We start from the raw sequence: 14331 nt of genomic DNA, 5'->3' as shown, positions 1-14331 counted from the left end.
TAGTACACTGCTGTGCTCAATTTGCATGGCAAGATTTAGGAAGCTGGGCAGGAGGGGGCTACATGGGTGGTTTCTGTGCGAAGCTGCCAGAAGCTGGTACCGCTCGCTCTGGAGCAGGACCCACCTTTGGCCAAGGCTGAGGCTGTCAGCAATGATGGTGATGCTTCTGTGATAACTTTGTTAAAAATAGGAGAAAAATCAGTGAAGGGGCAGCAGCAGAGAGAGAGGGAAGGCGGAGTGTCCCTGCTGCTCCCCTCCCACCTCCCAGCCTCTGATCAGGATGCCAGGGCTCGTTGGACCAGTTGGGCCTGTTTGGCCTGGCAGATTGATGGAGAAAGAGAAAGGATCTATGGGAGAAACAGCCCTGCAGACACCAGATGTCAGAGGAAAAAACTGTGCAGACTAAGGGCAGTGGCAAAGGAGCAGGAGGAAGTGCTCCAGATGCATGAGCAGAGATTCTCCTGTAGCCCATGAAGGAGACTATGACTGAGCAGGCTGTCATCCTGCAGCTCATGAGGAGTCCTGGTGGATGTCCACTGGCAGCCTGTGGAGGACCCCACACTGGAGCAGATGGAGGCTTCCAAAGGAGGCTAGGGCTGCATGGAAATCCATGGTGGAGCAGCTTGTGGAGGACTGCAGGCCATGGCAAGGACTCCTGTTGGAGAAGTTCATGGAGAACTGTTTCTTGTAGGAGAGCCATTAATCTTGCAGAGTTTTCAAGTGAATCTGAAGTCAGTTGCTCTTTACTCCGAACCTAAGGATTTTCCTTGTACCCCTGTAATATTTTTCAAAAATTCTAATCCTTAATCTCAGCTCAATACTTTGAAAAGAGATTAGAGTGAATTGCTTTATTTTGTAAGGCATAGTTACTCTTATTTTTTCCTGAAGAGGTCTGTGTGTGTTGGTAGTCTTTGATAATTGACCTGGTTATGGATAGGTTGGCTGTCACCAGTGTGAATTGATTTTACATAAATCATACAGCATGGTGAAGGGCAGTCATACGGACAGTTCACAAAACCAAACTGGAATTGCTAAATTGAAGAAAAATGCCTGAAGTTTGTACTTTGATTCTTAGATTCATGTATGAAAAAGTTACTGACTTTATAAAATGCAAAATCTAGGCAGATTGCTTCATCCTCAAAAAGCAGCTGTGGTGGTATCAGTTGCATTATTAAGGGCTTCTTTCTGAAAGCCAGTGGGTGAACACAGACCTATGTACTTGTGTGTGTCTTGTCCTGAATGTAGGTCTGGGTTTCGGTTCAGCTTTGCTCCAGCCTTTCTTGTTCTCTGCTTTGGACAAAGCTGCATTGTAACTTGTACTGCTTGTTGAGGCTGAAATTACAACTGGAGCGGATGTTGCTAAACAGGGAAGACTTGAATGAAGCACTGCCACTTTTTAGCTCTTGACAAAAAGTGCACACAATGGAAAAAAATGAGCACTACAGAGGAGTTTTGCATTGTATATGAGACTATGGCTGAAAGTTTAGCAGTCTTACTTAAAATTAATTTTGGAGAAGCATGTATCCATACAAAATATTTACCTTTAAAAGTATGGAGCTTGCTAGCCAGAGTTCATAGAAGTACTAGGTTGGTGCAAAAATGATTGCTGGTTTTATTGTGAACTGTGGTACTTATTTTGGATTAAAGTTATTTAACTGTGTTCATGTAGTATATCATTTCAAAACGCAGAATTCACTCTATTTGTGCTAATGGTCTTGTTTTCACCATTTATTCCTTTTTGTATTATGCTGTCAAATTAAAAATGGAAAAAAGTAATACGTTTAATAGGTGGTTGAGTCACCTTCCCTGGAGGTGTTTAAGGCACGGGTGGACGAGGTGCTGAGGGATATGGTTTAGTGTTTGGTAGGAACGGTTGGACTCGGTGATCCGGTGGGTCTCTTCCAACCTGGTTATTCTGTGATTCTGTGATTCTGTATTACTTATGTAATACATGTGACTATATCATCTTATTGTATATTTGTATCAATTGTAAGCATTCACTTGATTTCTTTTATTTTAAGGCCATGGAACATCGTTTAATATAGATTGTAACGTTTGTTCATGTTTTGCTGGGAATTTGGTATGTTCTACGCGTCAGTGTCTGACTGAGCACAGTTCAGAAGATGAACGTCGGAAGTTTACAGGTAACTTGCCAAACTATGGAAACTGTTAGCTTAATATTCTTAGAGTGAGGATTAGCTTCTAAATTCTTTCTGTTGTATTAATGGAAAATAACTGATAATTGTTATTAATGTGTTCTTTTAACTGTTTGGACTCATGTCCAACCTGCACTTCAGAATAAACACATACCTTTAGGAAAAAAAAATCGGTATTTAAAAAGTAAAACCTCAGCTAATATGTAAAAATAGGCAGTGACAGGGTAATGCCACTAGGGACAAGAGATAAGGAATATGGGAAAAATGTAGAGAAAGCGGAGTAGAATTAGCAAGGAGGCAGGGCACAAATTTCCTTCTTATTGCTTATAAGTGCATATGTCCTATAGCATTGCTAAATTATTAGAGGGAGGAAGTTACTGAATATATGGTGTATCTTTGTGTTTGCTGCAAGGCAAAGATAGCTTAGTGATCCCTTTTGTATTATCTGTCATATCTGTATTATCTGTCATAGTGATCCCTTTTGTATTATCTGTCATAGAAAGTAAGTGTGCACCAAATTCCTGTTTTGTGTGTTGCTTTCACAGGTTTACCGTGTAACTGTGTGGATCAGTTTGTACCAGTATGTGGTCAAAATGGACGCACATATCCAAGTGCCTGTATAGCTCGTTGTGTTGGGCTCCAGGACAATCAGTTTGAATTTGGATCATGCATTTCCAAGGATTCTTGTAACCCTAACCCTTGTAATAAAAATCACAGGTAAAAGCAGAATATATTTTTGAGCTTTTCTTTGGCATCATCTACTTGTGGATCAGATTTACTTTGAATGTGTTGATATTGTAAAGTTTTACTTTTGGGGTACTTCAATAAAAATAACCACTTGAAGTAGCTTTTTATTTCCCATATTTAGTAATGGACTGTAATAAGTGCCAGTTCTTTGTATTGTTCATGTAGTGCTACATCATTTAAATTCATTTATGCAGATCTCAATTTTAGCAATAAAAGAGAATTAATGTATACTTTCAAAAATGGGACAATCAAGTTTTATCAAATTTGGTTGAAATGGCAGTAATTGTGATTTTATTAATTTGTTCCACACATTCTTCTAGTAGATAAAAAAAACCCCACACCTGAATTCAAGATTTGGATTTAGTCTTGCTTATTCAGTGAATAATCTGTACATTTGTCTCTAAAATAGGAAAATATTGATCACTCTGGAAGGCTTGAGTTTCTCTTATGAAACTGTGTCATATAATCACCGGGTTGGAAAAGATCCACCCTATCATCGAGCTTACCCATTCCAATCTGCCAATAAACCACATCCCTGAGCACATTGTATACCCGTCTTTTTAACACTTCCAGAGAAAGTGACTCAACCACCACCCTGGGCAGCCTCTGCCAGTGCCCAATGACCCTTTCCAACAAAAATTTATTTCCAATATCCAATCTAAACCTCCCCAGGCACAGCTTGAGGCCATTCCCTCTTGTCCTGTCCCCTGTCACTTGGGAGAAGAGGCCAGCACCCTCCTCTCCAAAACCTCCTTTCAGGTAGTTGTAGAGAGCAGTGAGGTCTCCCCTCAGCCTCCTCTTCTCAAGGCTAAACAACCCCAGTTCCCTCAGCCACTCCTCGTAAGACTTGTTCTCCAGCCCCTTCACCAGCTTCGTTGCTCTTCTCTGGACTCTCTCCAGAGCCTCAACATCCTTCTTGTGGTGAGGGGCCCAGAACTGAACACACTATTCGAGGTGCAGTCTCACCAGTGCCGAGTACAGGGACAGAATAACCTGCCTGGACCTGCTGCCCACGTCAATACTGATAGAAGTCAAGATGCCATTGGCCCTCTTGGCCACCTGGGCACACTGCTGGCTCATATTTAGCCGGCTGTCAATCAACACCCCCAGGTCCTTCTCCTCCAGGCAATGTCTACAATCTTCATTTTTTCAATGTAAGAAAAAAACTGTATAGACAAACATATTAGCACAAAAATATGCTCTGTATTACTGTCACGAGAAAAGAAAACTTGATTTGTCTTACAAAAATCCAAGTCCATAGTTCATAATAGAGGTCTCTTTCTTCAATTTTCTCAGTGTTGTGCAACACTGCAGCCTCCTTTGAATATGTATGTTTTTCTGTGTTGAAAGAAAGCCACCATAAGAAGTTGTGTAATACTGTGTTTTCATGAAAAGTGATTATAGAAATTTTATTCTTTTCCTTTTTCAGCACCTTAAATGCCTTGATGTAGAAAACTGCAGAGAAATCACTGTAGTTTTGTAGCTGCAAAAGCCATCACAGCACTGAAAACTGGAATTTCAAAGCCACATAGTGGAAATACACTTCTAACCTTTTATATTTTTAATTTGAAAAGTGTAGAGATGTGCTTTGGGTTTATGAAATAACCATTTCATTTAAAACCTTAACTTGGAGTTTCAGTAAAGGACTGTACACAGTAAGTTTTTCTGTGTCAGTTTGCTAATGTAGCGTAAAGTAAGCATTGCTCATTTTAGAATGTCTCTGAAGTGTTTGGAATCTATTTCAGATCTTACATTCCGCTTGTGAAATGTTTAAATTTCAGAATTTGAGTCTTCCTTAATATAAAATGAAAAAATGCATTGGACAGGAACACTCTGAGAGAATAAGGATATATTGTACACTATCCAGAGGTAACACTGTTGTTATTTATGGAAGGAGTAGATTCTTAAAAAAGCCATTTGACCTTTCATCAGTCTCTGTCTTCATTAAAGTCATCATGCTCTATTGGCTGGCATTTCTCCAGCAGAGTGGTGTCTCACAGGGCACAGGGCAGATGTGTTGCAGATATGACCACAGAATGTACATACATAGTATAAAGGGGAAAGAATGTTTATTGCTCTGAAGGCTTGAGAGGGATGATGTTCTGAAAAAAGGAAATTATGTTAACACTAGGTTTTCACATTTGATTGCAGTCATCCCCAGGAGTGGATGTGATATAGTATACTGAACCTACAAACCTGGTATGCAAGTAGATATTTGTAATTGAAACCATATTATCTTATAAGTCTTGTTTTCACTACCTTCTGAAAGAAGAGTGAGGCTAGACCTCTGCAATATAATCTTTTTCTCTGACAGTTCATTGTTTTCATGTTTTCTCTAGTTTTGTTTAAATATATGAAGCTTGGGAGTAGGTAATAAGTTTATCCAAGCCTTTTTCAAAAATCCATTGAAAAGTACTTGGTGAAAGATTAATGTTATTGGAAACTGTAGTTGCATTCACATACATTGACTAAATATGGTGTGAACTAGTTTCAGGTTTGTGATGAGATCTGAAATTGGCTATTCATAATATTTTATCACATGTATTTCCTGCAGCTCTGATGAGCCATAATTAGCTGTAAAGCACTGTAAAATATTTAACTGAAAATCTTTTCTATGAATATTTTTTTATGCAGGTGCATACCGAAGAAACAAGTTTGCTTGACCAGTTTTGAAAAGTTTGAATGTAGCCAGCATGAATGTGTGCCAAGGCAGTTAAATTGTGACCAAACACGGGATCCTGTTTGTGACACAGAAAATGTGGAATATAGCAACTTGTGTACTTTGTACCAAAAAGGAAAAAGTTTAGCGTACCGAGGACCATGCCAGGTAGGAAGTAGTTCTAGCAATGAATATCAAATCTTCTCAATTCTTTAATGTTCAACTTTGCAATATTTTTGGTTTTATAGCTTACAAAAATGTTTTCATTGAAAGTAATCCTTTAAAAATTCAATTTTCACTAGTATAAAAAAATTGTCGTACAATATTATATTCAGAATTTTGTCAAGTGTCTCTGCTTTAGTTAACAGTTGTCTCAAAGCCTATTAAAAGCTTTACTTAAGCTTTCTTGGGGATAATACTTTGATATTTATATTAAGTCTTCCCATATTTTTCACTATTAAAGCTTGCACTGAGGCATGTTTGCAGTAATTTGTGCCATTCTTGCTTAGTTAAATGTTAGTTTTCAGCAACTTGAACTTGTTTTAAATAAAAATTCGTGCCTAGTCGTAAAAGTCCTTACTATTTTATGTGATTGTGCCCCAGGTTTAGAAAGTTTATTGTTCAGAACCTGTTTACACCTAAGTTTTGTGGGAGACTAGATAGTCTGCAATATTTTCTTCAGTCTGGATGGTATTATTCTTCGTATTAATCCCAGAGAAGGATTGGGATTAGGTTTAGTTCTTCCATCCCACTGCTCCCAACAGTCTTGGTTGACAAGCTATTTCTGTTGCTTACAAGAAAAATCAGGAGCTAGTCTTTTCAAAGTTGTTTGCTTTACTGTTGATAGGCTGTTCATCTCCAGACTGCTCTCAAATGATGAATATTAATTTGAGACCTTCTCTTGGTCTCAACTGATGGATATTCTTAAAAGTACAGAATGTTTTTTTCAGGGTTTTCCTATGTTATAAATGCTATTGCTCTTTTAACCAGCTTATAGGTTCTGCTTTCTGTCTTTATACCTTCTTTTTCTTGCCCTTTTTCAGCAACCTCGTTAAGTACAGATAATTCTTCTCATTACACATCAGATCTCTCATGAGATACTCAGAGAATGTTCAGCTCTTGAACAGTAAGAATCTAAGAAATGTTGCATGGCTGTGGTTTTTTCTCCAGCAGTTATATGTCTAGTTGTATCCACATTCACGAAGTCTTTGCCACTGATAGCTTTAACTTTTCACTCTTCCTTTTATAGAGAAGATGACTGCAAGATATGAAACAATGGGAGTGCTCACGTTTACTTGTTCTCTATCTGTTCTTTTGTTAGCTTAGGTGTGTAACATAGAAGCTGTAATTGTCTTGTTATGTTAGAGGATTTATAGTGATCATATGACTATGATGACTTGAAAGAAAATATAGAATTAGTTGTGTCATTTCACAAGACTTTAGACAAAGTATTAGTCATATGTTGTCTGCAAGGAGACAGCAATTCCATTTGCTTCTGTCCATATTCAGAGGCTTAAGTTTATTGGCATTTGACCTCTTGAATGTCTTGGGCTAGTCAACATGCACAGGTGGGATAGGAAGAAACGATATTACATTTTTCTTTGACTTTTACATGTGTTTGAATCAAATGACACGTTAGATGTCTTTTAGAGAGAAAATGGACACAACAGATCTATTGTTATTGATGTAGAGGTCTTGCCAATAAACATGCTTTTGACAGAAGTGTCTAGTTAGAAATACACAGAATCTTAGAATCATTTAGGTTGGAAAAGGCCTTTAAGATCACCAAGTCCAACCATAAACCTAACACTAACAAATCCACCACTCAACCATGTCCCCCAGTACCACATCTACACATCTTTTAAATACTGCTAGGGATGGTGACTGAACATGCGTGGACAAACACACTAAATTCTAAGAACACCAAGAGACACTGTAGTGAATGGATCAATAAAATGTTAATAAGTCATTAAAATATTAATCAATAAATACTATAATAGAAACTTTTTATAACTTATTTTATTAATAAAATTCTTGTTTCTTACATAATACAATTATAGTAATCTTTAATTTAATAAGCAGGTTAGTTTATGTGACATGGTCATTTCACTTAAGCATTAGCACAGAACAAAAATTGTTGTTTTCCAAAACATCGCATTGTACGTTTCTCAGATTCCAACTTACATTTTCCTGTCACCTTCTTTAAGTTCTTATTCTTTGCATTTATTTCTCATTCATAAACTTGCAGATTATTTAGTCTAGATTTCCTGGTTTTTAAATGTTTGACAGTATTATCAGCAAATTCCCAGTAACTTTGTTTTTCCTAATGATAAAACTACTCTGAAGTTTTGCCTGTAGCATGATTATTGTGATCTTTGAAACATTTCCATGTGTTTCAGCCATTTTGCAAATCAGTGGAACCTGTATGTGGACATAATGGGGAAACCTACAGCAGCGTCTGTGCTGCCTATTCTGACCGTGTGGCTGTTGACTATCATGGACCCTGTCAGGCTGTAGGTGTTCTCTCAGACTACGGTTTCCATACAGAGTGTGCCTTCGTTAAATGTCCCCCGCTTTCTGCTACTGGCTGCAAACCAGTAATTGCACCAGGTATGTTAACTCATTGTTCAAGTTTACTGCAGGTGGAGAGGGTCTCCAGGTTTTGTGTATAAATGGGTGTATGTTTGGAAAAACATTGTCTTCTATCGTGTCTTCAAGATATCTAAGAGAAGGAGATCTTTACTTAGGGCTAGAACAAGCCAGTATCAGGACTCAGCCAAGCAGTTCTAAAGTGGAAAGGCCTTGGCTCTAGGAGTCACACTCCTTCAGTCTTTAGAAACTTGCAGCTGTTGCTGCAGGACTGGTTTGGGAGAAACAAATGAGTTCTGTGGTATCTAAGGTAGAATGTCACTCAGAATCGGACAAGTAATTTTTCAGAAATAGCCGCACATATACCACACTGTAGTGCCAAACTGTCATCCAAGTCAAGTTCCCAGAAGAACAAAGATTATATTTAACTGGAAGACAGAGTAAGATACCATATGTATATACAGTACTCTGAGAGAGGAAGACAGTAGGAGTAGTTTTGCAGTTGTGCTATTTTGAAGTGGTTTTTTTATTTTCACAAATACTTCCCTTATGAAACAGTAACTAATCAAAGTTAATGCACAGAAGGAGAAAAGCTCAGTTTTTAGAAAGAAATAGTTTTGTACATTTTTCTCATTCACTGGTTTGAAAAAGGCTCTTTTTTTGTGCTTTGGTATTACAGTCGTCATTGTAAAAGTCACTCTGTCAATGTGAATTGCATAAAATAGGTTGAAGGAATGAATTAAACATACATTCATGGGTAGAAAGTTGAAATATTAGCCCTTTGGTTTCTGAGATAGTGAGGAAGAACAGTATGAGAAGTATTACATGCTTCTGCTGTCAGACAAGTCCTTTCCCCCTCATATTAAACATTAAAAAGTCTTAGAAATTGTGCAGATCTGCTATCAAATAGAAATATTTACTTTGCTTTGGTAGTTCATTCTCAGTTAACGTTCAGCTTTTGACTTCTGCGTACTTAAAAGTGAAAAGACTATTTGCTTTTATTTCTGAGATTTTTTTTATTCACATAGGAGCCTGCTGTCCACTATGTGCTGGAATGCTGAGAATCTTATATGACAAAGACAAGCTGGATACTTTTGCAAGGGTAAGCAGTTTAATCTTGCCTTATGTTAAATGGTACGTGGAAAAGTCAATTTACTATATACTCTCTCCTGAAAAGTTAACTCGTTATGAAACCAAATACTTTTTCAGTAGATAGTGTATGATTTGAGTTTTTTTTTCTTTGTACTGTTTATATTTTCCTTTATTTCTTAATATCAGATGTGGGCATTTAATTAAACAGAATTAGAGCAGGCACAAACAAGCACATTCAGGTTTGCAGTTTCAATTACTAGTGATAGGTAAAGACAAACAATATTGAACTGCATCTGTCTCATGGTAGTAATACAATGCATATTTGTTATTTATAGACATTTTGTTAATATTATTCTGCTAACTCAGTATTTCCTAATGTACATAACTTAGTTCTGACATTGTCTTATGTTTAAGTTGTATTGTTTTACACACTTTGAGTTATCTCAATATTTGGCACAATATCACAACAAAATAAAGTAATATAATGATAATGCCTCGTGAAGCGAAACAATTCATGTTTGCATCTGCGCTTGGTTTTTCTTTTTTTAAATACCAGTGTCAGTCTGTGTTTTAATGGGACTATGACAAGAAAATCCCTCAAAGATCTATCAATAGAAGTGTTGTGGGACACTCTGCGAATCTTATTCAGGTTGGATTTCCCAGATTTCTGTTTGATGAGGTCCTGTATCAGTAGTCTTAAAAGAAACAAAGCTACAGTAGGATAAGAACTATGTATCTCTTGCAGCTAAAGCTAGAAAACAACACAACAAAATGACCAGAAGTCACAAGTGAAGTATTTGTGTTGGTGTCTATACTGTTCAACACTCCAGAAGTGACCTGGAAAAAGGGTGAAAAACTTCTAACGTGTGGCAGTCCTTAAACAGACCTAGAATCAAATTATTGTTTGTCAGATACAGATTGTAGAATTTTAAGAGCAAAATATATCTACCTGCTAGTTATGTAGTTCCCTTGAAATGTCACGTGTTCCCATATATACAGACATATATCTGTCTACACAAAGGCATAGCTCTTCATTTCTGGTGGCTCTTGGAAAGAAGTTCTGTGATGAGAAAGAAGTGCCAGCTGATAGGGTTGCTCTGTCTCTTGTTTCTGAGCACGGGAGTACAAGCCACTGTAACAGATAACCATTTACATTATTTTGAGGTACGTGATACATACACATGCTAATCATGAAGGTGGAGAATAACACATATCAAAACTGTGGTTAATTTAAGAAATAAGCCATGTTTTCCCCTTCTTCCTTTCACTGTTTTTATGGCTTTTTGGGGTTTGGGTCTTTTTTGCTAGAGAATAGAACTGAGTAGTATTTTAATGGCTGGAACAAGTTTTCTAGCATGACATAAAGTGGAGAAATGTAATTTTATATACTATCCAATCATCAACAAAGTTCTTTGTTTTCTTCCAGGTAACAAATAAAAAGCCTATAACAGTACTTGACATACTTGAAAAAATCCGCCTGCATGTCTCAGTGCCACAGTGTGACGTCTTTGGGTACTTAAGTATAGAATCTGAAATCGTGATTCTCATCATTCCTGTGGATCAGAACCCCAAACCATTGCAGGTAGACTATGTTATTATTTTGTTTGCCCAGCATGGATTTACGTAATTTTTATATGTGTACGTTTTACTATTTTCACTATAGCAGTTTTAAAACTGTACGTTTTCCTGTGCACTGCATACATGGGGACTTCTCTAGTGAGTTGGATATGAACAGCTAGAATTATGGGTAGTAAAATGGGTCTTGAGAATCCTGCTTTTCTGATAAGAGGCTTTTGAGTGTGGGTAATTAGAGGGGGAGATGAAGGAACACCAAAGATAAGAGTGGTATGATTTTTTAAAAATTAATAAATGCAGAACCCTCAACATTCTGTGGCTAGTATAGTGGAAAATATAAACTGGTAAAAATAAATAAATTACTGAATGACCTCTAAATTAATATTAATTATGTATATATTAAATGCACGCCTGTGTTTGAAATGGTACCTTTTTGTCTCCAGTGTAACAGTTTAAAGTAGGTTGAAGTATACATGACCTCAGGCTGAAGCACATCATACATATTAATACCATATTAATACATTGGGCATATCTTGATGTTAAGCAGTAGTTGATACCGAAGAGGATCTCTTGATACTATTCTGGGACCATCCTGGTTTTGATATTCCTTTCCACCTTGTGATAATAAGTGCTGAGAGATCCCAAAATGCCATTACTACTTGAAATAACATTCCAATCAGCTGCCTAGCTTGAAGTGTCATTGCTAATGCGTGCTAGCAAACAAGAACCTAACTCTCATAGTACTAAACCTAAAGGTAAACCAAAAAATACAGCTCAAAGTTCTTACAGTTTTTTCTTAGGAGCGGTTCAGAGCAGAAGTATCAAGGCCTTGGCTATGTATGGCATTATTCTTGTCTTGGAGCTGTTGCTTCATTCTTACTTTCTGCTTGTTAGCCTGTGCAAGACCACTGAGGATATCTTCTTCCTCTTAAAAGGAATATATTTCCTTGCCATTTTATAGTTGTTTTAATAGTCTTGCCTAGCCCTGCTGACACCATTTTATAAGTCTCTTTGGAGATGAATTGCTCTGGTTCATTCCTTTACCTAACATAGTGATGTGTACTAGCGTAAAATGAAGGATTTAGCTTTGAAAAGGAAGGGGAGAGAAAACCTGCCCATAATCTTTCTCTGGGCTTTTACAATACAAGCAGAACTCAGGCAGGTTTTATCGTTGTTGTTTATTTTACATTGATGGTCACTTCCCTTTTCCATTTTATTCCTACAATCTAATTTTGTGTGGTCAGGTATTGCTTCTGGGATGGGCTACAGCTATGTGATGGTGTTAAGGTGTAGAATCGCTATCATAAACTTGCAAGCTGCAGTATCTAATAGGGTAGTCGTTTCTCAGGAGCTCCATGCTACTGAAGCAACCCAGTTATCCCCAACTTCTGTTTCCTCCTTTAGCAGAAATAGCCCAAAATGTTACCAGGACTTAGGAAACAAAGTCTTAAATCATGCCAGTCCAGTCAGCTTCCACTCCACCTGCAGGGATGCTGTCAAACTCCTGGGGAGAGAACTTTCTGAAATCAGGGAGGCCACCTGAAACCAAGGAGGAGCTGCTCATCTCACTGGTGACACCTGTTGCCGAGCTAGGAGTTCCTCAACTTCCAAAGCTTTGGGCATCTAGGTATTAAATTTGTCCAGTTAAAACTTCATAAGAGGTAGCTTCCAAAGCTGTTAAAGAGACTTAGTTCTAAATTGATTCCTAGGTTGCATTAGAGGGTAAGGTGGAAAACTTGGATTTTCTAACATAAATTCATAATTGCTATCATGTCAATAGGGGAATGGAAAACTCTGTTTTCTCAGGTTTTCCTATTACTTCCATTCTTCTCTTCCCTTTCCATAAAATAAACCAGTTTTTCCTGATTGGGAAGAAAAACCCCAATAAGTAGAAAATCCTGATTTTTCCACTGTTGTAGACTTCAAGACAGTATTTTGGTCAATCAGGAAGTAAGTCCTCAGTTTTAGAGGTACTTACATTAATTACAATATACTGTGAGCTCTTTGGCATCAGCATTCAAAACACATCACCCTGCAGAACTTTCTTTCCCTTTTGCTGTTACTCAGGTCTTCCACAGTAGTTTTCATAGTACCAAAATCTATTGTAAGAGTTTTCTAAGAAATACTCGCCAAAATTATATAATTCTTATGTGCTGATGGTTAATAATTCAGGTTTCCTTTCCTGAATTTTGCTGTCTAACAACATTTTTGCACTGGCATTCGACATGGCAAGAAGATAAGTAACAACCTTTTTTTTTTTTTTTTCCTTAGATTGAAGCCTGCAATAAAGAAGCGGAAAAGATAGAGTCACTGATAAATTCAGACAGTCCAACATTAGCATCACATGTACCGCTGTCAGCTCTAATTGCATCTCAAGTACAAGTTTCATTGAGCATTTCTTCTTCTGTTAAAGTGGTGCCTATTCTGCACTTCCTGTTTGTAAGCATTTTATTGACCTTGTCAGGATTAATGTATTATATTTAACTGCTTAGAAGATATGTATGAATATTGAAGTCATTTTTTTTGTGAAGGACATGCAGAACTGGTGATCACTGAACGAGAGAACAAAAATTGTAGAAGAAGTTGTAAACTTAATATTTTTCAATGAAGAACTAGAAGTATTTGGAATAACATGAAAAAGATGATTCTTCTTCTCACTGCTAGCCAGGTGACTGTTTCAGCACAATTAAATTGTTTTCCATTGATCTTGGAAACAAAAACAGTCTGGAAGGTTCTGACATTATGGATTTATGATTTTTAGTTGAAGGAATCTTAGAGGATTTTTTTTTCAGCAATGAATAAAACAGTGTTTTGAGTATATTGAAGAATGTTAATTTTATATTATTCAGATGAATACCAGTGACAATGAAAAGTATGCACCTATCTTAAACATCATTTTTGGAAGAAACAAATTGCTGCTACTTAATTACCTTACCAAAAATTTAAGAGTTTATTCTCATGTAAATATGCTTTCATATTTTATTATGAAGAACACTAACTAGCCCTGGGCCTATTTCAGTAGACATCTTTACTTGGACTAGTGAAGATTTGCAGGACATTGGGCTCAGTGCTTGTAAAATGACAATCAAACTCTATACTAGTAACTGACTTCAATGAAGAAATAAGCTCTTTTATAGTTTTCTACATTTCAGAATCTCAGACATAAAATTATAAAGAACTTCAGTATCTATATTTAAGTACCATTTAAAATATTACAGTATTTGCATGTTATCTAATAAAATTGATATTTTAAATGTTTATACAAACAGTATGTTTTATTACGTATTGTATTTTATGCACCTGACCTTAGCCTATGTGAAGTATTTTATATCAGTATTACAATAGCCAACGTTTGAAGCATATACAGAAAAACTTACTTTTGCCAAAATGCTGACCTTTGAAAGAAAGCTCTGAAAACTTTTTGAACATGTGTTTTTGTAGCATGTTTGTAGCAATTATTTTCTGCCAAATCTTTTAAATGCAAAAGTATTAAAGCTTTTTATTTTAATAAAA

The 14331-nt window shown here is 36.8% G+C and overlaps 1 protein-coding gene across 2 annotated transcripts in view; it reads left to right on the top strand.

The window, feature by feature from the left end:
- Positions 1–14331, top strand: part of RECK (reversion inducing cysteine rich protein with kazal motifs) — a 61074-nt gene extending 46743 nt beyond the window's left edge. For both annotated transcript variants that reach the window (XM_069853767.1, XM_069853768.1), the window contains 7 exons: positions 2022–2144; positions 2702–2873; positions 5538–5730; positions 7962–8172; positions 9180–9253; positions 10670–10825; positions 13090–14331. In XM_069853767.1, the coding sequence (XP_069709868.1) occupies positions 2022–2144; positions 2702–2873; positions 5538–5730; positions 7962–8172; positions 9180–9253; positions 10670–10825; positions 13090–13302 (1142 nt within the window). In that variant the 3' untranslated portion in view covers positions 13303–14331. The remainder of the gene's footprint in view (positions 1–2021; positions 2145–2701; positions 2874–5537; positions 5731–7961; positions 8173–9179; positions 9254–10669; positions 10826–13089) is intronic.

This window comes from Phaenicophaeus curvirostris, chromosome 3 (assembly GCF_032191515.1).
Source record: "Phaenicophaeus curvirostris isolate KB17595 chromosome 3, BPBGC_Pcur_1.0, whole genome shotgun sequence".
Classification (NCBI taxonomy): domain Eukaryota; kingdom Metazoa; phylum Chordata; class Aves; order Cuculiformes; family Cuculidae; genus Phaenicophaeus; species Phaenicophaeus curvirostris.
This window is presented reverse-complemented; position numbering and strand designations above follow the sequence as displayed.